The sequence below is a fragment of the Pimephales promelas genome, chromosome 3, assembly GCF_988280905.1.
Source record: "Pimephales promelas chromosome 3, fPimPro1.hap1.1, whole genome shotgun sequence".
NCBI lineage: Eukaryota > Metazoa > Chordata > Actinopteri > Cypriniformes > Leuciscidae > Pimephales > Pimephales promelas.
Window position 1 is genome coordinate 19,836,416 of NC_142771.1, and position 27,284 is coordinate 19,863,699.

Here is a 27,284-nt window from a genome sequence, read left to right on the forward strand (position 1 = left end):
TTGGGAGGTGGGCGGGTTTTAATGAAGGGATAGAACAAGATGGGGAGGAGAAAGAGAAATAGAGAAGGAATCGAGAGTGAAAGAAGAGGGAAACAAGGGTAACGGACAGAAAATGAGAGATGAGGAAGAGAGGAAGAACAGCAGCATGATGTACAGAGTTTGCTCAGTCAGAAGGGCGATGAAAAGAACACAGAAGGCGTTTTAAAGTGAAAAAAGCACAAAAAAAAAGAAACAACCTTTTAAAGAAGTACAAAAAGTGGCATGTGTTGTGAAGTCCTTTCTCTGAGTTTGGGTATTTAAATAAATTATAAATTCATGTTCCAGTTTCATTTGATGTTTACAGTTTACAGGACTATGGGAACATAATTTACTGAACTAACAGCAAACAAATAATATTATATTACATTTGATGTTTAAATCAACATACTGTTTATTAAACTAAGTTTTCTCATCAAGTTTTTTTTACATTGATTTCAAAACAATAACAACAATAATTAACTTTAATAAATGATATAGTAAAAACCTGTAAAATTAGTTTAAAGTAAAAAATGTAAAAGTTTATGGACAGGCCATTTACAATGAACTCGGTCTCATCATATGTTTTGATAAATTGTTTTGTTTTTGTACTGTTTATTATTTTTCATTCAATTACTTCAAGGATGCATTGCTTCAATTGCCTCCTCTGAGAAAATGGCCCTAAGTTAAAAATTAATCAAAATCCCAGAGCGGACACAGCCATGACAGATCGCATAAACTACAGTAGTTTAAAAATTTCGAACTACAATTACAGATGATGATGACAATAAAGAGAAAAGGAAGAAAGAAAAACAACAGTCTAGAAGAATGAGTGATAAGAGGGAAGAGAAAGAGGGCAGAAGGGTCCTAACCGGACGTTCTATCTAACGGTCATTGTATTCAATGTGAACCCAGTGTGAATGTAATGAGTCGATGTTCTGTGCGTGTTTAGAAGGATAGGGATGTCATATCTCCATCACAACAGAACCAAAAAAACTCACATCATTACTGTCTGATCATACCTGTTCCAGGTGGAGTGGGCCTCCGGGCACCTGTGGTAACATCCAGACTAGAGCTTCCACCGGACTTACTGGTAAATAGATAGAGAGAGATCAATAGAACCTGTCAAACGTTTGGAAACATTACCATTTACCACTTTTTTTATGTTTTTTGAAAAAAGTCTCTTATTCTCACCAAGGCAGTATTTATTTAATCAAAAATACAGTAAAAACAGTAATATTGTGAAATAATATTACAAATTAAAATAACTGTTTTCTATTTTTATGTATTTTAAAGTGTAATTTATTCTTGTGATGGTAGGGCTGAATTTTCAGCATCATTATTCCAGTCTTCAGTGTCTCATGATCCTTCAGAAATCTTTCTAATATGATGATTTTCTGCTCAAGTACCATTTCCTATTATTATAATCAATTGTTATCAACATTTTTGTGGAAACAATGATACAAAAAAATGATCAAAAAGAGGCCCTGATAAAAAACAAAAACAAAAAAAACAGTAAAAACAATAATAATGTGAAATGGTATTACAATTTAAAATAACTATTTTCTATTTTAATATATTTCCAAATGTAATTTATTCGTGTGCTGCTTAATATTTTTTAATAAAAACTGTAATAATTATATATATATATATATATATATATATATATTCATGATTCGTTCATCAATAGAAAGTTTAAAAACATTTAAGCATTTATTTGAAATAGAAATTGTTTTTAATATTATAAATGTCTTTACTGTCACTTTTAATCAATTTAATGCATCCTTCCTGAATAAAAGTATTAATTGTTTAAAAAAAAAACATGTTTGAACGGTAGTGTGGCTAGTAATGCAAAAAGCCTGTTTCACATATAAGTAGTATAACTGCAGCATATACAGGCTCACTGTGATTGGCTGTTACCTGGAGCTAAGGCGGTTTTGTCTCATTCTCTGTTCTTGTAATTGACGGGTGCTCTCAAGCTTCACTGGACTGGGGATAAACCCCACCTCACATCCTTCCTTCACCAAACGTCCGATCCACCAGTCATTATTATACTTCTGTTAACAGAAAAACACACAAACGTACAAAAATACACAAGTGAGCACAGCCACTGAATTGTGAATTGAGACAGTTCTGTCCATATCACTCTCAGAAGAAAAGGGTTCTATAAAACATTAAACGGTTCTGTAAGAAGATTTCATATAGAACATTTGAGGGGTTCCCATTATGGAATGATTTTATGGATTCAAATTTTAAGAATTAAACAGCTCATAAACATACTTTATCAGTAGTAAAAATTTAAATACTGCAATTGGCATTTTCTTTAAAATGTATTCAAGAACCCAAGAGTTCAATATTGAACCCCTTTTTTCCCAACAGTGTATGATTACATACACCTATACATATATTGAAGATCTATGGTTGTATAATAAATCAGATTAAAGGTGTTGTAAACAATTTTAGATATTATGATATTTCAGAATTTGATGTCTGGCATTTTACCAGTGGACGTTAAATTGCTTACAACCCTTTTAAAAGGGAAATGTGTCTGTCTGACCTCTTTGATGTGCAGGAAGTCTTTGGGTTCGAAAGAGATGGCCATACCCTGAACCGGCACATCATCATTCGGGCCTGGGTTATAGCCAACATTAGTCCTCACCGCAAACGCTACAGGCTTCGTCTTCAGAGAGAAAGCGGATGAGAGAGAGAGATAAACGGAGGTGAAATAGATTAATAGAGAATTAAAACAAACAATCCAGAGCGGAAGGAAGGACACAAGTCATGTAATTGGATTTATAGCTGACATATGAAATGATCATATATACAGTGAAGAGGATGGAATAATATTGCAGAACAGTATAGGGCTTTCAAACTTGTATCCTGCATGGTGGAACAGTAAGCAACATGTTTTGTGTAGAAAACCTCAATTAACACTCTGATTAAGTGTGTTAAATCATTACAAAAAAAAGGATGGCAACTTATTGGTGTGGGATCACAAAACAGCCCTTTTTAATAAGTTTATGTTCCACTTTTTCAACAAGTCTTATCAGTTCTGCTTTTAAAGGAAGTGTCTATTTAAAAAATATTTTTAACAATAAAATCTGTGCTCTATCCAAATAATTATGCCTGCATCGATATTTCTCAAAAGTTCTGATTATGAACACCTACATTGTAAAAAAAATATTTTCAAGATTTGTTATCACAACATATTTTCTTTTGTCAAATCAACTTCATAATAATTTTTTTAGTTGAGATAACTTATTATTTTGAGTTTCTGATGATTAAATTAATCTCCTTCATTGTATTAACTCACTTTTTCCAGTTCAATCAACTTAAAATTTTAAGGCAACCCAGGTTACTCACTTTTTTAAGTTAAACCAACAATATTTTTTTTTACAGTGTAGTAATCACAACATATTTTCTTTTGTCAAATTAACTTCATAATAATTTATTTAGTTCAGATAACATATAATTTTGAGTTTCTGATGATTAAATCATTCTCATTCATTGTATTAACTTTTTCCAGTTCAATCAACCAGGTTACTTACTTTAAGTTAAACCAACAATATTTTTTTACAGTGTAAATATGTAACTTTTCAAAATAATTCAGCCCAAACCACCTAGGCAACATTTTTTTTTACATTTTTTTTTTGCCATTTGCGCTAACAGTTGATTGGCAAGTCCTGCAGACTGGGGTGATTAACAAATAATTTTCAAGTTATCCAAAAAAACCCTTTCACTTTCATTTTCAAGCTATCCAAAAAACTTTCACTTTCTTGGAGTGCGGGGTAGAGTGTCTCTTCATTTCTGACGACATGATTTTATGCAGCAGTACCACCTGCACGCTATGTCTGCTTGTGTTTTATGACAGATGCCAACCAGCGTTAAGGTGCAATACCGACACCTACTGTACATTGGGATGTCAACCAGATACTGGCCCTAGATTATTTACATGTAATTTTATCATATGTGTACTTAATTTAAATATTACGGTTATCGTCAATACCATTATATAACAACACCTATTGAGCATATTGAATTGTGATGCTGCATGAACACAGCTTAAACAAAAATTTTACTTTAACACTTTAACACTTGTGCAGCAAGACCTGCAAGCACTAATATCCAAGACAGAAAATTCAAATCTAGCTAATGATACAGGTGTTTGAGGTGTTGAGCCTCTCAAAATATGTTTTTTTTTTTTGTACAATCAAGTATATTATCATCATCATCATCACTCAGGGCAGATTCAGAATAATAGACCCATGATAAATGAAAAGAGAGAAACTGGAACAAGAAAGAAGATGAATAAATAAGACACCTTAGCCTTCTCTAGGGTGGCAAGAGCTTGTCTATCGGCTTCTTTCCTGAGAGCCTCAGGGTCCTCCTCCAAAGACACGTCAGAGTCTGAAGGACGACTGGTGTAGGAGTCTGCTGAGCCCTGCCAGAGAACAGAGAGAGGCAGTGAGAGGGAGGCCGAATCTGTGTTAACAGCCTTTGGCACAGCGTTTGAAAAAGCTCTTTTTTAAATTAGTATTCCTCATCTAAAATCAAACACAGTTACAATTTTACATCTCTTCTTCTACCAGGGCAAAAGAGAAGCAGCATAAATGACCACATACAACAATAATTTATCGTAAAATATGCAAACTATTTGTGAATGAAAAACAGGTTGAAGGAAAGGGCAGGAACAGTGTGCGAGGAAGTGGAAGAGAGCAGAAGGTACAGTACAAACACGAGAAGAGTTTCTAAGAATATGAGAGAAGGAAAACAGAATGAGTACTTTAATACTTAAAGCAGCTGAATCAAAGGAGATGAGCTTCATATGATTCTTACAGTTTGTGTATGTGAAATGATGTAAACAAATATTTAAGACACTTGTGTTTTCTTATACATGTACTCATATATCCCATTTCGTTTATTTTTTTTTTGTATTGATAAGATCACATTAAAGCTTGATATTCATGATTATCCTTATTCATCATACATTTATGGTACTCCTCAAAATCTTTTTGCTTTTCAAATGTATAGATTAGTACTGTTAAAAAATTGTATAATTGTTCTGTTTGTACTGTTGCACTGTCATAAAAATCACAAAATATGAAAAATGTAATGAATCATTAAAAAATACAATAATTTAATCAAGGGGTAATACGTTCATAAACTTCAATACTCTTCTTATATAAAATAAATAACTTTTACACAAAATCCATCATGACCAACAATTTAGCAATCAATATATTTTTTAACAAAAATCTCAGTTAAGAGCTACAACATGTGATGAGGAAAAAAACTTTGTATTTTGCAATCAACAGCATTTGCACTACAAGATGCAATAAAACAATTGAAATTATGAATTAAATGCATACACACTGCTGACGGTTGTTAGTGAATATATTAAATGAACAAATTACAATGTAAAAAGCATAACAAGAGTTTAAGTCCGCAGGGCCAGTTGAAGAAATACGCATGGTATTGATTTGTACTTGCTTTAGAGTCTGGGTAAGTTCATGAACTAAATCTACTAAAAGCAGACACACACACACACAAATCGTCGTGGCATTGACTTGTACAGTACGGAGTTAGAACCTTTATATAATCCTCCCACTCCTCTTATCTCTTTTTTCCCACTTTCCTATCTTTTTTCTGTCTATGTTTCAGGTGTCGAGCGGACTCTTATTCATGGGAGGAGTGGACGGGCGTGCGGACAGCTGCAAGAATGACTCATTGGATGGATGCGCTTGCATGTACATGAGTGCATTAGGTTTGTCACATATTTGTGAGTATTTATGTTTGTGCCTGTGAGTGTTTTAAATAGAAATGAGAATGTGTCAGGCTGACATATGCTATATGCAATGATGTTAAATTATTCATTGTGAAACAGAGGGTCAAAGGAACCCAGCACACACACATTAACTATTACAGGCTTCACTAGGCAGCAACAGATTACACGTATGCACGCACACGCACACACATAGGTAAACTTGCACAAACGTTTATTTACCCCCCCCCCATATCTAAATGGGGACATTCCTTAGACTTTTATAAACAGCTATAGATACCCAACTCACACCCTAACCCTAACAGAAAAGATGTTTACAATAAAAAAGCTTATTTGGTTTAGTAGGTACACACAGAATGATTACCGGTACAAAAAAAAAAAAAAAAAAGAAAGACATTTTTTGTTTTGAAAAATAAAAGCTGACTGACTTCACAGGCCTAACATTTTCCAAATGATATTTTCCACTAGTAGCTCGACTATTCAAATTCAGACCTTTTTCCATCAGACCTTAACTTCAAATGGCAAGGCTAAAAGCAACAATAAATAAACATAAAAAAGCTAATCAAAATGTAACTTAAGTCTAAGTCTGATATCATATCTATCCATTGTAACTACATAGAGAGGAAATTCATTACACAATTAAAATGTTAACAATAAGAGGTAATAATAATAAGATTTTTAGGCACAGTACTGAGTTTTATACATCCAGTTTTATACATTCATGTTGTTCCAAACCATTAAAGCTTGATATCTTCTGTGGAACACTAAAGGAGATGTACACTCCTGGGCAAAATAAAATGGGCCAAGCCCAAAAGGGCCGAATACTAAGCTTTTAATTGACTTAACCACAAATGAATAGTCAGGAAATTAGCCAAATTTAAGCAAATGCACTACTTAAAAAGCCATTGCTGTCTCAGAAAACATCAGAGACAGAATGAGGTTTTTGGCAGAATATGGGAAGTTGTGTGTGATGAATCACAATGAAACACCAGTTGCACGGTGATGCTCCAGAGCGGTGTCTTCAAAAAACTGCTGAGAAATATACTGAAAACTGCATCTCGACCTCAGTGAAGTATGGAGGAACAGACTGATTTGAACACTATAGTGAATAGTTAGTCTCAATCTAAACTCTAACGAACTGGGAGACATTTTTCAACTAGAAATGTTTGAAGCCATTAACATTGAGTGGAACAACACTGACTTTCCGTGCCAAGTTACAGTATTTGTGCAATTCTTGCTAATTTCCTGACCAATAATTTGTGATTAAAATGGTTAAGACCATTACAAACACCATATATAGATTTTTTTTTCTTTTTCTTTTCAGAGGTGTGTACACATTCATCACATCTTGATTTTGGGTGAACCGATCTTCATTTTAATTCTAATGTATAACAACACAACTTCATCACAATTGAAATAATTTTCCTTCATTGGCTCCTTTTTGTGCACACAAGATGTTTTGTATGATCTCTCACTGACTTTTAATTCTGGTATTAATCATTTGCACCTCTGTCCTGTTTTGTGTAACTGTCAGCCATGTATGCGCTTGGCAGTTTTCAAGGTCGGTCCCAGGTCACCTCAGTAAAGGTCTACGACGCCCATTCTCTTCAAACAGCACAGAGAAATTCACAGTAATATCGCAGGCCTAAATGTTATGAAGTTAGCTCCATTGTAGTAGCAACGTATTAACAATAATATTAGCTTAGGCTCCGCTGAGCTCGTAAACAAAGTTGACATTTTCCGTCTTCCAGTGTGTAAAGTTCTCTAGGCCGTGAAGAAAGCAGCCTGAAAACACTGTACATCAATAACACTGTCAGACTCGCGCTAGTCATGACATCAGCGGCGACAAGACAGGAACATGGAGCGGGGAAAGAAACAAAAGACATGCCAGAAGATGATGGCTGACAGAGAGATAAAAAAGCGAGAAATGGGACGAAATGAAAAGGAGTGTGTGGGAGAGGTGGAGAGGAAGGATTAGTACCAGCTCTGAAAACATTTTCTCCCACACAGACATTGTGGGATGATCAAATGTAACAACTAGGCCTCTCTATATGAAATGAACAATAAATGACTGGAAGATTTTTCTTTCATAATCATTTCCCAGATTTTATAAGAAATATGATTTCTGTTAAAAAAGTAATGCTGTTTATGCACATTAAGCTCTGTCATTATAGCATTTGCAAACATGCAATTTAGTACATAAAATAAATTCTCTCAGTCATGATTTTCTCTCAAAAATCATGGTACACAGTACTTCCACTTACAATGGAAGTATTCAGGAACAAGCAAAACATATTTAAAGCACAAGTTCGTTATTTCACACTGAAAGCCCTGTTTTAAGATCGTTTCTGATTAATTTGTCTGTTTCTGATACCGAACTTGTCCTTTAAATACGTTTGCAAACTTACAGCCACATTATACAAGCTTTATATTTCTGTTATTAAAAATAGTGTAACAAATTCTAAAATAGTACAATAATAAATAATCAATCAATCAACATTGATTGATTACGGTTTCTTTCTTAACTTTTTTAAGACTAATTGTCTAAAATCATGAGATCAATCACAATTATTTTAATCTATTTACTGCCATAGTTTTATCTTTATCTTGAGGTTTACACATCTAACAGTACTCTACTGTTAAAATATTCAGAAGAAAATACAGTGTAAACTTACTAGAAATATAGTTTCCAAATAATATTTGTATTTATTCAGATTAATATTGAGTCTTTATTCAAGAATTTAGGGAGGGGTCCCTTTGCAAGTGTATCATTATACCTAGGGGTTCATATATCATAATGTTTAAAAATGTTCAATGCGTGAAACGTGAAAAAGTCACAAATGCACATCGCTTCTAGAACTATGCAACAAACTAAGCCATATGCTTCTGAATTAATTTGTTCCCAAAGCACAACATGCAGCACATATTATGTATTATTTGTCCTTAGGACAGCTGAATTTTTTAAGGTATTAAGTGAACATAGCCAACCAACAGGGAGAACTTGTATGCAGAATTCACAAGCAGATAATATTAATGTTATGAATACATTGACCACTACAGCTACAGCTAGGATTATGATACTTCTAACATATGTTTGCTCATATAAACATCTGATGATACCATCCTCACAATCTGCATCAATCTGATCCTAGACTCTCTGTCATGAGGTGGGAGGATAGACGAACCCAAAAGCAGACTGATTGCTCAACACAGAATTTATTCAAGACAAAAAGGGAAAACAAAGCCCACGAGGGGGCAAAACAAGACTGGGTAACAAACACTAGACTTAAACTGAGGTCAAGACAGGAACAATACTAAGACACGAACAGACTCTGGATTAACAGTTAACTCAAGGGATTACTCACTGCAAACTTCACAAAACAACAAACAGATCTCACGGCAGGTTACACAGCAGGTTTCAAACAATCTTTCACACAATGAACCGACACAGGACAGCAAACACAAGGGGATTATAAAGGGGAACACTAATGACCAGGACAGGTGAAACTGACTAGACAATAATCACAAGACTAGGATAACAAGGGGGCGGGGTAAGTTAACGAGACAACACAAGCACATGGCCCAAACAGGCCATGCGCTTGCACACAAAACATGATTCTGTCATGATCCTGCCTCACGACTAGAGAAAATCAAAGACAAGAAGGCAGAATCATGACAGAACCCCCACCTTAAGGAGCGGCTTCCAGACGCTCCTCAAGGGGACATTAAACACGGGACATGACAGACTGTGACAAAGATACAAACCAACAGTACATAGCAAAAACTAACAAAGGCATACAAAAATACACAACGACAGGATTGGGGTGAAACATCAAAAACAACATACAAGGCAGAGGAGGTGGAGGAAACACAGAGTCTTTGAGCGACTGTCCAGGGTGGGTGGGCGGGACAGGGGTCCTGGGACCACGGGGAGTGGACTTAGGATGAGAGGACCGAGCGGGCTTGGGAGGAGTGGTGTGGGACAAGGGAAAAACAGTCCGGGGTTGAGCCATGACAGGGGAAACAAACGGAAGTCCAGGGACCGTGGGGACAGGGACAAATGGGGAAACAGACCGGGAATTAGAGGAGCCAGGGGAGACCGGGAAAACAGACGGGGATGCAGTCTTACTGGCAGCAGCAGACTCCAACATAGAGGACTCCAAGGACACAGAGGATGAGGTAACGGGACTCTTGACGGGGGACAAAGCAGGCAAAGGTGCAGGACACAAGACACGGGGCGAAACAGTCGATTGTGGAGCTTTGGCAGCTGGCCTGGGATCAGCCTCTAAGTCAGCTGGCTTAGGATCTGTGCTCTGTGTAGCAGACTTGGGATCAGCGAAGACTGCAGCTGGCTTGAGATCTGTGCTCTGTGTAGCAGACTTGGGATCAGCGAAGACTGCAGCTGGCTTGAGATCTGTGCTCTGTGTAGCAGACTTGGGATCAGCGAAGACGGTTTCTGGACTGGGATCGGCGCTCTCTGGAGCATTTGAAACAGGGACTGGGGATGAGACAGGACTGACTGGGAAATCAAGAATTCTGACCAGACGGGATAAATACTCGGACAGGGTTCTGGCAGCGATGATGACTGGCATCTCCTGATGAGCCGAAATGGACTGTACCACAGCCCTTGCAGCGGAATCTGCTGCTGCTCTCTCCTCTGCAGACACGGCAGAAGACTCAGAGACGACCTTCTCAGTACAAGTCTCTGGAATGGATCTCCCCCACGCCGACTGGGAAAAGGCGCTTTCTGCAGCAGGTTGAAGAACGGTGTCTCCTGTTGCAACCACCGGAATCGCGCTTACAGCAGCGGGGCAGGGAACAGCGCTTCCGACTTCAGCGGCGGGTTGGAGAGCCATCACGGGCTCAGGAGGGGGTAGAGACGGTGAACCCGAAGGTCCTCTCCTCCTCTTCTTCCTCCTGGGTCGCGGGGCAGAGTAGGTAGCCAGACTAGTGACCGGAGAGGGAGGTGAAGCAGGAACCGTTACCGGAACAGGTGAGCTCACTGCAGGCGAGGAGGATTCCGGGCAGGAACACTCTGATGCTGACTCCCACGACGGGTGCCTTCCACGCTTACCATGAAGACTGATGGACGTGGAAGGTGTCTCAGGAGTCGCGGCAAGACTGGGTTGGTCCCCAAGTGTAGCAACAGCTAACAGACGACCCTCAGGGATCACAGGAAGTGTAGCGGAAGATGAAGACCTTGTAGCACCCTGCAGCTCCCTCTGTGACAGACTGTCCACCATCTTGTGGAACGGGCGGCTGACCAGTCTCTCACGTTCAGCTAGAGGAGGATGGACGTTAAGACCCGCGATGAAGTAGCGGTTGACCAGAATCTCCGGCAAGAAAAACCTCCTCTTCTCCACGACCTGGGCGTACTTCCTCAGGGTCAACTCTCCCTGAGGAGGGAAAGGAAGCTTGCCTTCCAGGCTGTCGGTGATGGCCGACTGCCACCATTGTTCGGGGTCTGACGGCTGCAGAGTAGGATAAATAGGCTTGCTGTCTGCTGGGTTTCTTGTTGGTCGGTTCATTCTGTTATGTGGATGGCTGATGAACCCACTAGCAGACAGCAAATGATTCTCAAAGGGGTTTATTAAAGGACAAAACAGAAAGCAAAACCCACGATGGGGCAAAACAGGACAGGGTATAACACACTAGACTAAGACTATTTACTAACAATAGAAACAAACTCTTCTTGACAAGACTCTCAACTAGTTACTCACAGCTTGATACAAACACAAAGTATGATAAAGTCAAACACTGAACTCACGGTAGGTTTCACAATGAACCGACACAGGACAGCAAACACAAGGGGATTATAAAGGGGAACACTAATGACCAGGACAGGTGAAACTGACTAGACAATAATCACAAGACTAGGATAACAAGGGGGCGGGGTAAGTTAACGAGACAACACAAGCACATGGCCCAAACAGGCCATGCGCTTGCACACAAAACATGATTCTGTCATGATCCTGCCTCACGACTAGAGAAAATCAAAGACAAGAAGGCAGAATCATGACACTCTCAGATGTTTTCAAGCCACTTAACCAATAAATCTTTATTATGCTATAATCTGACCGTCAAACCTAAAAAAAAAGACAAATATAATGACAGATCACATTTAGATATGTTTCTTATACGTTAGCGCTGCAAAGGGACACAAGGCTAAGCTAGTGATTTAATTGAATGTTGTCTGAAAAAGCACCTGCATAGAAATAATTTGACCCTTATTTATTTTTCTGCCTCCCCAAAAATCTCCTTTAAAATTAAGATAATGAATCACACCTGATGCAGTGCACTAATGACTGGTAAAGTTGGTACATATGGTTTTGTTAAATAATCACGCTCCAAGGGACTTGTGACAGGGAAGCCAGAACCGCAGCAAAGTCTCAGAGCAGTGCTGGAGGTCTAATTTAAACCCAGCAGGCCTAAGCAGCTGCCCAGCCCAAAATGGAATCAGACAGCAACACGAGAGAGAGAGAGAGAGAGAGAGAAAATAAAATGAGAGAGAGGTTTAGAGTAGGTGCAAATAAGACTTATCGCAAAGATCCACATGTCAGACGCAGTTTTTTTACTTAGTCGTTAGTAAGCCTAATTAACCCCGCCATAAACTCACACATTTCCAGGTGTTTCTTACCATTGCGGGCCTTTGAATCCGTGCGTTGGTCTCCATGGCACTTGCTCCTTGTAACGGTAACACAGAGTCACACCCAAAGATCCGAGTCCACACCGAACACGATGTGTGTGTAAAACACAAGAGTATATTAATGTGTGTCTAGCTGTGATGGGTGTGTGTTTCAAAAGTTAGGCAGAGGACTATAAGTGTGTGTTAGAGAGTGACCAATTGCTCTGCTAACCTCAACACCCCCTCCTGGCTCATTTTGACACACACACACACACACACAGTTTAAACCTGTACTTAGTTTCTAAGTTGAAGAGGGTAAAACGAGAGAGAGAGAGAGAGAGAGAATTGGGGGGGGGGGGGGGTAGTCGGGGTCAAATTGCAGGACTTGTGCTACATTTGCAGACTGAGGGGTTAAATTTAGCTGTGACAGGCAGGGGCAGATCTCTCTCTCTCTCTCTTTCCCTCGCTCTCTCTCTCTCGCTCAGTCTCTTCCGTGTTTAGCTACGGTATGGAGTGAAGAGTGCCAGAAAGAGTGGGAATGTAATCATCAGCCCAACAGAAAAAAGAAAGAAAGAAAGAAAGAAAGAGCAAGGAGGGGTTAGTAAGAGACCCTCTTTAACAATTCTCTACATGACAGAAGGGCACCTGACTCATTGTGTCTGTCACCGGTAGATCCCACACATCCGTTTAGTCAGTCACTCCACCTGAGGTTGACTCACTCAAGTAGAACAGCTTCATTTAGTTTTAAATCACCTGCATGTGACCTAAGTGATAGACTGATATATATTGGTCAGGCAGATAAACCTGCCAGTATTTGAACATTTTGAGATTTTTGGACAATAACTGTGTCTGCCCGGCCAATTAATGAACAGTTTGTTTGTCCTTGTGTCATTTGCAAAATCTATCAACAGGCAGATCAGTCAGTGGCTAATGGACAATTTCTGATTTCAAAAGTTTGTGGTTTGTTTGGGGTCAGTATATATGTTTTTTTTTTTTTATTAAGACATTTAATTGCATTTATAAAAGTAAAAATTGTAATATTTATTTTTTTTTTTCAAATATATGTTGAAATGTAATTTATTCCATTGATTAATTGAAACCTATATGAACTTTTTATGCAAAAAATGCATTGCTGGTCTTCTGTTTGCTAAAGCAGTCTGTCTATTGTTGTGAGTTGAAAACCAGATCAAATTGTAAGTCCAATAATATAAAAAAACTAAATAAATAGATAGAACATAAACTTTGACTTTTGGAGTCCCATACATTGGCATATATGCTGGCATCTGCAAGTGCTCTCTGTATGTTAAAACCACTATAGTGTGACCTTTGGCCCTCAGGAACAGCCACTCGCCCATCACCTCACTATAACACTCTGTCTGTCACCACTCATCATCTTTGCCATGTTCTCTCTCCCTTTTTAAATGCACCTTTATAGCTCATTTAGAACACTTCATTTTCTGTGGAAATGCATGTTTATGCCATTAATAAAAATGCCATATAATGAGGAGTTTGTTTTTGACACACAGAAAAACCTTGATATAAAAAGGCTAAACCTTTTCTCCAGTACAAAAATAACACAAAGCTAAACAGAATACTAGCCAACTTCTTACTCTATATACAGTATAGCCTACTGCTACATAACAAAAACAGATTAAGTTAAAAAATTGTAGCATTATTGTTATACCAGGGGCTTATTCCATTTATAGTTGCACAGTTGCATTTATCTAAATAAATGAATAAATAAAAATTAAAATCAATTGATTTAAATGCTACAAGAATAATGCTATAAAAATTATTTCCATTACAAAAAAAATCATTTTTATAGCAAAGCTAAATATTGAGATACAACATAGGCTACATTTTGACAGACCAGATGGAAAATGGTAATAAAAATTAAATATGACAACAAAGAAAAAACAACTAAAAATATATAAACATATAAATACAAAATCCATAATATGGCCCCTTTAACCTGATCAAAAACACACAAATATAAACCCTCCTTATCTTCCTTCATATACTCTCTGCATGCAATAAAACCATAGAGATAAATATGAAATACCACTCTAGACAAAACAGATGTAACCCAGACAAACAAACACAGTAAACAACTCATGCAAACACATGTACTGAAGCGGCTAGCACGCAGCAGCTTTTGTGTGGCATCAGGTGTGACCGATAAAGGGAAATGCGAGGGGATGTTCTGTTGTGCAGCTGCCATTTGAAGCCATGATCAAACACACCAGCCGGTCCTGAGAGAGCCAAGAAGCACTCAACCTCAGTTCTGATCTAATGGCACCCAAACTAATGGGAAAATTAGAAAGTGATCCATCAGGAGAGCCCATGTGGATACAGGATCAATTATTCAGGGGCCTCATCCTAAGAAACACTGGCTTGAGAGTCACATCCATTACCTCACAACGATACAATCATGTGTGTGTGTCTGACAGTGGGACTCATATATGACCCCGGCTGTTTGCGACCACACATTTTTTGTCAGCAATCAACACATCGGCCTATACGCTTCCAAACACACACACACATGCACCTATATACACAAGCACACTAATCCATTTGCCTCCTCCTCTTCCAACTGTGCAGCATGCTGCGGGGAGATTCGGGACCCTGTCACCATGGAAACCTGGCCAGTATAAGAGCATGTGTGTGTGTGTGTATTTGTTCATACGCGTGGGTGTGTATGAGACCAAGGCCTACACAGGTTTTTATGCTTTCTGCTGCCAAAGAGGGGGCAGACACATACAGAAACGTACTATATAGTCATAAATATTCATAAAGAACATTGTATGGTAAGGAAAATCTTTAAAAGAGCACTAAACATCTTCTAAGTTACACAAGTTTCTGAGCACATGTAAGATGTTTAAGGACAGGTAAATGTGAGAATAGGTGAATAGGTGGGTGTGGTGGGGGGAAATGAGTAACTTACTAACAAACAACAAATCTACTATTTTTTTGGTTATACAAATGATAATCATTTTAAATTGTAACATTCTACTTTATCACAGGACATCACTACATTTAGCACCGATAGTAAAATTCTGCACAAAATAATAAGCTGATAGTTATTTTCACAGCTGATTAATGCAGGCCTGTCGCCCAGATGACACAACGTGCCCCCCTAATGTCATGGTCATTCGGCTAACTTATTATTGAAAGCAAAAAAACATAATTCTGTGGCTTTGGCCATTCTATTCCATAACAAAACATCTTCAGCAGCATTTATCTCTCAGGAACACTAATCTCTACAATGAAATTAGGTCTTATGTCATCAGCATCACTGAACGTAGATTGACAACAGAACCGGAAGACAATACAATGCTGAATAAAGTCGTAGTTTTTGTTATTTTTGGACCAAAATGTATTTTCGATGCTTCAAAACATTAACAACTAACCCACTGATGTCATATGGACTACTTTGATGCTGTCTTTATTTCCATTCTGGACAAGGACAGTATACCGTACATACATGGAGGGACAGAAAGCTCTCGGACTAAAGCTAAAATATCTTAAACTAGGTCTAATGGGCTTGGGACGACATGAGGGTGGGTCATTACTCATTAATGACATAATTTTCATTTTTGGGTGAACTAACCCTTTAAAGTGTTAGTCCTACTCTGGAAAGATGAATGTGTATTTAAAATGGGTCATTTATGTAGAAGAAATGTGAAATAATTTTGGAATTTGGAGCTTTCTAGACTGAGAAAAGACAGAAAGTTGTATTTTTGGCTTGTGTGAATGAAAGACAACAACTCCCAGAATGCACTTGCTTCGCTGCCCTAGGAGGCCATGCCTACTGGAAACCTCGCAGTAGGTAAACAGCAGTCTAAGTTACTAGTGATTCTCCGTGATGAGTCTGCCCGAAAATGTGTTTCGAGATCGCCCCAAAATATATGTTTTATACATTTGGAAGAAATCGAATGATTATTTTCAACCCTCATTCTAACCCTCTGTCTGAAATTATCCATTTTTAAGAGGCGGCTCTTTTAAGTCTTGTCAATAAACTACAAGACAGCACAAACTGTCTTGACCAACAGCACAAACTACAGATTAGAGCCTTTGACCTCAAGACAGCAACAACAATAGCTATTATGTAGCTGTTTTAAAATGAATGTTGAGAACCAGATTACATGGTGTATTATGGTTCAAAAGGGGGAATTATACCTTATGATGGCAGAGTGAATGACACAAGGCATTTCATTAGGAACTTGCTCTCTTACCTGTCGGACGAAGCTGTTGGAGGTTGTGTCTGAGGAGGTGCTGCCATCTGAGCGTTTGAAACGGCTCTTCCTCTTTGCACACTTCCCCTGAAAGAGGGAACATTAGAGAAAAAGAGAGAGAGAGGAATTAAAGAAAATTAAAAATAATGGACACCTTTTTGTATGCATGCCCACTCACACAAACACAAACTGTAGATTCCACGTATCCTGTCTCTGTGTCCAGATATGATTACGCATAATTACTTATGTCCTCCAGTGTTCTCTGGGAATCAGTAATCTGATTGGCCTTAACACTAGCCAATGGCCTGGCTACCATTGGCAGGGCAGGAATTCATAGGCGCCAGACTCCGTTGCCATCGAGACCAGAAAGAGGATATATTGGGTTTGGTGGCACTAAAAGACCCTGATAGATCAGGCAATACTGTGACATGTTCAAAACCCACATTAACAGCGATGCACACAAGCTTTCTGACACAAATGCTTGCAAAAACAAAAGCACTTAAACACCAAAGAAACTGACTAAATCGGAAAGTTATTATATAGGGTTCATACAAGGTTCACACCGTTAACGCTGTCATAATTCCTTCATGGTAAAGAACATCTAAAAAGTCGCTGTGTTAAAATGTATGTGCTTGAATAAAAATCTTTTATAGATACAAATGGTCTTTTTGTGTAATAAAAGAAATAAAGGACAATTTCTTTTAAAGAAATACAATCACTGTAGTCAGCACTATAAGGTAGGCGTGTAACAATATATCGTGTCACAATATATTGCGATGTTGCAAAAATGTAACATCGTGGATGGTGACAATATCTATTGTGTACACCCAAAATATAAATTACTGTGTGAGAAAATGTTTTCATGTCAGTATACATTAAACTAGTATAATGTTGAATATAATGGATAATAATGCAATGGGGAATATTTGTGGGTCCTGATAATGTCAAATGTCTTATGTTACCACTTACCAGTAAAAAGTTGCTTAAAGTGGTAAAAAATAATTCTGTTTTCAACTTGAGAATCATGAATATTTTTATTCTGGTGTCACCATTGTCTTGTGCATTGGGTTACCTGCACTAAGTCCTGCACTGTAATAACAAATTCACCATTTTAATCAACAGTACATTTTTTGTTAACCTGGCTTTTAATATTGTAATAATATTATTAAAATAATACCTGTTGCAATTGATCAAACATTAAGGATGTTGTGTTCACATAAATTTAAGTGATTTTAGTGTTTCTTCAACTAGATGAATTGGTGGTCGTAGCCTTAAAGCTACACTGTGTAATTTTTACCCTCATCTATCGGTGAAAAGGTATATGACCATCCAGTGAATATTAGTTTCTGTTCCTCTCAATTCCGATTTCGTTTTAACTCTTACGGTGGCCAATGTAGTCCAAGATTAACATGGCTTCCAGTTCGACCTCGTCCATGAGTGTTAACTCAAACGTAAACGCGAAAGGCAAAGCTTGAATTAACGGGTATGTCCCTCTTTGGCTAATGTACTTTCAAGATGGAGGGGCAACATGGCGACCGACATTAGAACCCCTTACCCGTATGTATTTTCAATGGCATATTATACACCCACGAGAATACTTCATTACTTGAACGAAGTAAATATACATTAATGAGCACATATATTTTTGAAAGAACTAAGTGTTTTTAGCTAAGAATAAACTAAAAGAGTTACACAGTGTAGCTTTAAAAAAAATTAATGTGATGCAACTGTGATTTATCTTAAAATTAATTAATTTCCTTAACATACTTTACATTTTTTTACAAGTTCTTAGTAATGAAAGTGTTTAGAAACAAAGTATTTGCATTTCTTTTGAGTTTGTGTAAATAATGATCTAATGTTTTGTTCTATAATTTCAGAGTTGCCTTCTTATATCTAGTTAATAGACTTATTTTTTTCCTGTAAATCACATTAAACTGATAAAATATTTTTAAAATATAATTAAATTAGGTATACTGTATCAGTGATTCAAAATTTCAGCCACAAATAAGATAATTTATTTTAAATTTAATTCAGTGATTGCTTTTATTAGCCGCACCATATGACGAGTGGTCGCTCCAAATGACACAAAGACCTTATATATTTAAAAATCTAATTAAAGAGATAAATGAACAATACATTTTATACAAAAAAATAGGTTTAAACCAGATTTTATACAAATTACACAAAAGTTTCCTGAACACAATCATTTTATAAACACATTCTTTTGTAAAAATCACATCGCAAACATGTGCACTTGCACCATTTCATTTAACTTGACTTAGAACTTCTAACAAATAATAATGTTATACAAGTATTGTATACAGGTAGCCTGACATTTGGGGTAAATAGTTTTCAATTTAAATAGGGATCAATTACTTATTTGTTTTCTTACAATCATCATTTACACATTGGAGAGGAAACATCTTCACAAGAAAGAAATAGACTGATTAGGTCATAATTACAAATATAACAGAGCCTCAGAGGCACAAATTGTTGCTTATTCTGATACCAGTTTCTCCTCTCCTCCTCATATCCTACCCAGCCCAAACCCACCCTCCAACCCTTAACTAGATTCACTCAAGGTTTTGAGCAGAGAAAAAAAAGAAAAACACACTCAACACTCACACACATACACCTCAACCCTTTCCCATTGCCATCCGTCCGTACATCCCTCCTCCATCATATGATATCCACAGGGATCCGCATTAACATCATAGAACACAGAGCATTGGACATACAGTATCAGGTACATCCTGACTCTCATCCTCTTCCTTCTTTTTATATAGAATCCACAAAGGTCAATACAATATTCTTTCTGAATAATGATTACATAACAGATTTAATTACATATTGTATGCATTAGATGCTAATTCCAGAAAAAAAACAAAAAAACAAAACAAAAAAAAACCAATCCCGGTCCCGGGCAGCATATGTATAAGATGTCAGAAAAAAAAAAGGGTCTGAGCTTATCAACATCTTTTCATTTATTTTCTCTAATAGCTCTGTCCAACAGTCAATATTAGAGGATTTTGAATAGTAAACATCAAGGGGGTAATCCACTAGCCGGAAACTGAAGTCTACCCGGGGCCGCCATTGGCTGACAAGCCCTCCCCTGTTGTTAGCAAATCCATTGACTCCTATTCATTTTAGCAGCAAAAACTTTACATCTGAGGTGTTTAAAGACTCCATTTGTCCATTGTTTATTTCTAAAGAAACACGACAATGTATAGAACATTTCACAAGATGTAAACAACACTGGTCCAGAAGCACTTCCTGTTTCAGTTTTTTAACACTACATAAAAGCTGGGATAAAATACAACCAACAGAACATTTAAAACTGAGTCAAAACGTTAAACAAACATCTTTAAGATGTTTTCTTTACATGTGAATTGTGAAATAAAGAAAACAGTTATAAACTGAAACAGGAAGTGTTTCTGGACCAGTGTTGTTTACATCTTGTGAAATGGTCTATAAAAGTCTCAATTACTTTGTATCTTACATTATGGAACCATAGAAGCAGTTTTTGTAAAAATAGGCTAACGATTGCGTCATAACAGGCGACTCCCATAGAGACATGATAAATTGATCTTCAGCTCTGCAAGATTCGGAAGGGAACGATTCAGATTCCTCTTGGCACAGCTATTAGAAGACGTACAACAGCGAGACAGGTTGCATCTACACCATAAAGCACAGTGTGAGCACTAAGTGAGTGGTTCTAATTGACTTCACTTTTCTCCGTTGAAGTCTATGGGGTCGCTGTGTCCATTTCTTTTACTGTCTATGGTAAATTTGCTGTAGAAAACTCTAATTGAGCAAAATGTTAAGCTTTTTAAACACCACTACAATAAGGTCTTATGCAAACTAGAGCAAAGTCTGACACATTTGCTCTTTAGTTGATTCTGGGAACAACACAGGGGAAAAAAAGCCTCAACAACAATGGTTTTCAGCATTGGTTACTCTAATAATGATGATTACAGGCACAGACTAATTGCAAGCTTACTGGAAACTTTTACATAAACCAAACCACAATGCCATATCTTTACCAATATTGGTAAACATCCCAAGAACTTGCCTCTATCTGTGCAGATGAAATAACATAACACCAACAGAAGGACAGAACCCCACTGTGGGGATGGCTACTGCACACTATAAATGTCTCATAATAGTCTTTGAAAGTCGCAAAAAAGAACAATTTAGCACTGCCTTTACAAGTTGACATAATTGTCGCACATTAAAAAACTAAATAAGACCTCAAGTTGTGTCAATCACGCTTACACACACTGTCTCCGAAAGTCAAGTCATAAAAAAATTAGGATCGGGTACAATTTTCTGCGTTTTTTCACATTCGTAGCAAGCATTTTGAGAGGTGTTTTGACGATTCAATTTCGCCACCGAATGACGAATATGAAAAAAAAAGCGTATGAAAAGCGTATGAGATGCGTCTGACTCACTGTCCAGGAAACTTTTAGGCATGAATAATTTTTTTTCAAAGAAAAAAAAGTTTAAATATGTCTATAATATTTTGTTTATAATAGTTTATAAACAAAATATTATAATAGTAATAGTTATATACATTTATAATAGTTTTAAGGGTTAAAATGATTGACTTCAACAACATAATCTGTCCTGTATGGAATAGATTGGATCAAACAAGAATTTCAGTTTTAGTTTCAGTAATTTTAGTACTTAAACTTATTTATTTCAGCAGTTTTAATTCACATTTTTAAGTTTAAGTTTTACAAGTAATATTTATATTTTATTTTATTTCAGTCTTGTTCCAATTATTGTAATAGTTTTAAAAATAACTATGGTGAAAATAACCTTATTTCATTTTTGACACCACTTGTACCTTTAAGGCCAATTCACACTGCACAGACAAATTGCAACAAACAACACGTTTGTTGGGTTTTAGCGGATCAGTGTGTTACCCCTGTCGGGGTCTGTTGGCGTTGGTCAGGGTTTGTTTTCACCTGAACATGTCCAATCAGCATTTGTCGGTGTCAGGGCAGTGTGAAAATGACTTTATCAAATTCTGAAATCCAACTACCAACTTGTTTTTTGGCATTTGTCTGTGCATACATCACTGTAGCCAAAGACCAAGCAGGATATCAGAGAGCAATGCAGTACACAATACACATAAAATATTTTAATCCAACAACCAAGTTTACAGACCATAAACCCCTATCATGGATTTTTGGAAAATCACTGTTCATGTAGTGTGGAATGTAGCTCTAAGGGAATGAAAACATCCTGCAAAGATTTATATCTGAAAGTGCACCGTATATAAAGTTATTGTCTTTCAAAAGTGAGAGTCGACTCTGAGTCTATGAAATGAATTGTTTTTGAAACGAGTCATTAGCTGTTTCGTCGTGACGTAGATACAAAACATTAGCTCATTGGCCGCTCCCAACAACTGCGCGCACAGACGGGAGTGTAAACTTGAAGTCTAGAATACATTCAAATACTTCAGCTGAATAGCATCATGTCGATTAGACGCTGTGTTCTACATTGCAAAGACAGTTCAGCCACTTGTTTTCATTGGCCAGGGACGAGCATGTGAAGAATCAGTGGTTAGAGTTCATATTTGCAACGATACCACAACAGTATAGCCCGAACCTTGTGTTCTTCTCATCATTCATTTTAATGACGAATCATTCAAAAACATATGAATTCAAATGTGGATTTGCAAGCCGGTTGTTCCTGAAGGAGGGCTCAGTATCCAGTGTATATGGATCAGGTTCGTCCTCCTCCGAATCACAATCTGTAAGTATTATTAATAAGTTTGCTGTTATGTTTTCTGTAGCATGCACAATAGTTATATCGTGTTGTGTGTGTTGTCATGTTCACTTTGTGCAGCTTCCTAAGCGGGGTAAAGTTAGTTTTGTTTTTGATATTCACCAGACATTCATTGAAAAATGGCAATTACCTCCTAAATGACTTGTATGACTTCTATATAATAAGCACTGTCCCTCAAAAGCTCCCGCAATGTGAGTTTCGCCGGGAAAGCTCGCTCTTGACGGACACGCGAGTAAGGGACCGTGTGGAAAGTGCACTTTTTCTGACACATTTGTTCAAACACTATACAATTTTCAACACTTGACAAGCTATAATCCTGGTTATGGGCGTTCCTTTTCTGACAATCTCTGCCAACGGTCTACCAGTAACAACTGACTGGTCATTTGATCAATCGCCGCAGATTCGCGTCACTCAAAGGAGGTGTTTGGGAAAATGAAATCGTCGAAAGAATCATTTGGGAGTCGTTGAGCAAATCAGTTAAAAATAAATGCATATTGACAAATAAAGTTTTTTTTTATCCTTGCATGCACGTTAAACTGTTTTTGGGAACTCCAAAACAAAAATAGGAACATTTCAAATGCTATGATAGGGGCTCTTTAATGTGGAAGGTTAGAGGCAGGAAATGCTCATATACAGCAAAACCAGATCTGAGAAAGGCCAGCAAAATGTCAAGGGAGGGAGGAGGGATGTATTGCTATGGTGATGAGAGATTTCCTGTTGACAAACAGCCTCTGAGGCTAATTGGGTAATTAAGGGAGAAAAGCTGTGCCACAGGGCCGGGGAAAGGATTTGAGTTTCACACTGTCACCACTAGTTTATCACAGAAAACGAAGAGAACAGAACAGAAGACTTAATAAAGTTTAAATGTAATGTCCTCAAATGACCATGTGTGGCTAATGATATTAATATCTATATTAAATTCTGACATATGGTCCTATGCTTAACAAAACTACACTTTTTCTGTACTCAACCACCTTGTTCACACACATTTAGACTCGCTTCTCGACACTCCGCCTCTTCACAGCTATCTATAGACATGATTCAGATAGAGCACCTCTCCACAGCACAGGTCACACACATTCACGCTACTGCATTATATAAAGACCATTATATAAATACAGCCCTAACAATCAGAAACACTACTGAAATATCCATCCACACATCAAACTAATAAGCCATGCTGAACAGGAGGATGACCTTAATGGAACAGGTGCACATTCATACATCAACCATCCTCTGAAATAAACCACTAAACAAAGAAAAGAGCAGAGCCAGAGAGAGGAAAGGGGAGAAATGCAGGGGCGTAGAATATAGTATAGGGACGCAAGGGACGTTTTCCTACCAATATTCAGTGAGACTAGTATATCCCTAGCAATAATTTCGATCAAAACTTAAAATATATGTATGATGTCCCCGTCCCCACCAATTCAAAATCAAACCTACGCCACTGGAGAAGTATTTAAAAAATTAAGTTTGTCCTGTCTCCTCACAAATAGAAAATGACAAACCTAAATTTTAGACAGAAAAGGGGAGAAGAAAGAGGAAGAGAGTGATCAGGAAGCTGTTTGTTCAGCTTTTACAAGGTCATGTTATCACCAAGGTGGGCAATTACATTTCGGGCAGATTTTGGCACTTAGCAGTATAGATGGCAAGTTTGCACGCTTGCTGAAGTAAGAGGTCATAGAAAAGAAAAGACGATGAAGTGGACCAAAACTCCATCACAAGTAGGCCAAAAGCCACTTTTTAAAACAAACAAAAAAAGTAGATTCTTTTTAAATTCCCCCTTCAATTTAAGTCTGAATTAGGTTCAATTAGGAAAACAAACACTGCCATCACAGTTAGGATAGATAGATAGATAGATAGATAGATAGATAGATAGATAGATAGATAGATAGATAGATAGATAGATAGATCTATTGTTTAATTAACAGAGATGGTTCGTAACTTATCAACAGAATAGACTATCATAAAAAATGCAAGACTCTAGGTGCCAGCTGTCTAGAGAGACAGAGTGAACAGGGACCAGGTGATGAAATAATGTTTTCCCATTAATAACCGGGGGAAAAAATGTTCTAAACAAATGTCAATATTCGAAACAACGTACTTCATACATTGGTAAACAACTTTCTGTGCCTTTCCTCGCAGAATCACTTCTAACATTGTGCCGAGCGCGACCGCAATGATCCCGCCTTGTTGCCAAGAAACCACAATTTGAGATAACTTACGCTTTATAACGACTAATCTTCACCACTTCAGATTTTAAACAAAATAAACAAAATATGTGATTTCTCCATTCTTAGATAGCGGGCAGCAGGTTGTATTTTGTCTTTCGTTGGTTGCTCGCACTAAGCTGAGCAGTGTCTCTCTTACCTGAGCGTGAGAGCCGTGGTGGTCGAACATGTCCATCTGGATTTCCTGGGTTGAGGTGGAAGGCGTCCTGGACATAATACCCTCCTGTACCATTGATTTAAACTTTAAATTCGGTTTTATTGTTTCATTTAGATCCTGATTTCAGTTTATTATGCATTGTAAAATAATTAAAGATAAAATAATGCAGACGAAGGTGGTTTCCTCTTTCCTGTGTCTTACAGATGCCTTGCCACTGCGCTGTTGCGCCCCCAGCCCTGGTGGCGTTGATCAGAAACCCTTTCCCTTCCCTTTGCAAATACAACGAGCCTGCCTAGTCTCCAGCTGTTCAGCGGAGGAACCAAGCTCCGCCCTCCTTCCTCATCAACCAATCAAGTAAGAGCAGGGCTTGGCTCGTTGACTATCCCCGCACTGATTGGCTGATCGAATGAATATTATTGTGAGACGGATGACGGCAGTTCTACTCCTCACTGTACTGTCATGAACGCGAGATGACCACACCCTGATTGATTCTAAATAAATCACAATATTCATTTTTTTTTTGCTACTACTAAAATGGCCGAGTTATTTTAGCAAACATGAATCCAGTTTTTCCAATTGCCCATGTTCTGTCGATCTGTCCTACAGTTTTTCGTACCGTGATGCCAAATTGTAGGCACATTGATGATCCTACTACATCATAATTTTTCACTACGCACCTCGCGTCGATGAGGTGACTATATATTATAGTCAGTGTTATTTTGCCAAAGATTCTTATTAGGCCGTGGTTGGATGATTTTTCTGTGCTTTATCAGATTGTCTTAGCACTATGAAATAAACGGGTGATATTTAATGATATTTTACACCAAACAATCAAATACAAATCATTTTAAAATGATTCATAATCTATTTTATTGTCAGAGATGAAGATGATTAACAAAACAATACAGTAAATATAAAAATAGCAACAGCAACAAGGAAAAAAACAACTGATTGATTGAGTGAGTGGGGGTTCAATCTTCAGCTGGCTGTCACGTGACCTGTCAGTGGCTGGCCAGTTGTCTGGCAGTCTGCCTTTGTCCAGTTTTAGGATCCATTGATTTTTGGCAGTTTTTGTGCTTTGTGTTCCTCCCTTTCTAGCTAATTTATTATGCAACTGTTGATATGATTATGTTTTTTATTATGATTGATGTTTTGGGACTGTTATCCCAATTAAGCCAGTCAAATGATCACTTAGACAAGCGCCAGAAGCTGCCAGTCTTAAAGAAGTGTTGTAAAAGAAGTGTAAAATGGTGCAATACATTCCAAAATATGTTGTTCAGTGTTGATGTTGAATCAAAATATTTCTTTCTAAAGCATTTTTTTCCCCATCATGTCAGTTCAATTTGTTTCTCATTTAACACACCAATGACTTTAAAAGACCTTTCGGGGGGTAATTTGATTTGTCAGATTAATTTAATTTTGTTATTTTGAGGTTTGTTATTGTCATCAAACAGTAACTTGTTTTGCTATCTAAAAAGTTCACCCAGGGAATTTAAAACAAGGCCTGTTACAGTAAACTTAGCCTAAATTTAGTCTTCCAAAGTCACCAGAATTGAATGTTTTGGTGCTATTTTATCAAAAATGTCTTCACAGGTGCTGCATGCCCCCAGAGTGACCATCTCGCTAAATTTTGAAATACTTTAACATTTTTTGGAGTAGGTTGGGGTGTCATACTAAAAAAGGCACTTTGCATTTTTTGCTGCATCAACACACTAACCAACTATTATTTCACTAGACTAGGCTACTAAAGAAACCCCAGACAGGCTCTCATCTCTCAACAGCTGAAACACTGCCCCCGTGTGGTCATTTTATTAAACAGCATTTCAAAGCTAGCCTACAAATGCGATTGCCTAACAACACCCAGCAGTAATTTGTGGAACGTACCATTCCTGTTCTCGAGGTAGGCATATCATGCTCTAAATATATATTAAAGCTCGTGCGTGATTAAGTTATAATATAATTGTTTAAAGCGCTGAATCTACATGGAATAATTACATTCAATGCTTTAAAACATCTACTAAATGACCTCTATAACTCTACTACTACCTACACCCTTGGTACCAAAGAGGTACCAAAGATAAAACAATATAATTGGACATATAATAGAATACCATAGATCTAGGGATTACAAGTAGGGCTATAATAATTGTATTCAGATATTTACAGATGGATCAAAGGAAATACAAACGGTCTTACTGTGGATATTAGTGAAAGAGCATCTTACTATAGTATCTGACTGAGTGTGTATGCTGTAGAGTAAGTTGCCATTTTGGAAGCAGTAGAGTGGAGCCAATATTTTATTATCTATCTAAAAGGCAACCAAAAAGAAAATGTTAAAATCAATATAAAGTTTTCTAAATCAGAGGGAATAAGCACAGTGTGGGATGAAATAATGGTCAAATGGCAGCAGCAGTGGCATAATGAAACAAAAGGGAGGCATTTA

At 37.4% G+C, this 27,284-nt stretch overlaps 1 protein-coding gene across 3 annotated transcripts in view; it reads right to left on the bottom strand.

Annotated features, from left to right (window-relative positions):
* cacnb1 (calcium voltage-gated channel auxiliary subunit beta 1) overlaps nt 1–25,132 on the bottom strand; it is a 36,959-nt gene extending 11,827 nt beyond the window's left edge. The window contains exons 1-6 of one of the 3 annotated variants that reach the window (XM_089128449.1): nt 24,824–25,132; nt 16,658–16,744; nt 4,337–4,456; nt 2,573–2,695; nt 1,936–2,072; nt 1,038–1,105 (exon numbers count right to left, since the gene is read on the bottom strand). In XM_089128449.1, the coding sequence (XP_088984575.1) occupies nt 1,038–1,105; nt 1,936–2,072; nt 2,573–2,695; nt 4,337–4,456; nt 16,658–16,744; nt 24,824–24,916 (628 nt within the window). In that variant the 5' untranslated portion in view covers nt 24,917–25,132. The remainder of the gene's footprint in view (nt 1–1,037; nt 1,106–1,935; nt 2,073–2,572; nt 2,696–4,336; nt 4,457–16,657; nt 16,745–24,823) is intronic. The other 2 variants (XM_089128448.1, XM_039686649.2) reach the window with 2 other exon arrangements.
* Between the last annotated feature and the right edge of the window lie 2,152 nt (nt 25,133–27,284).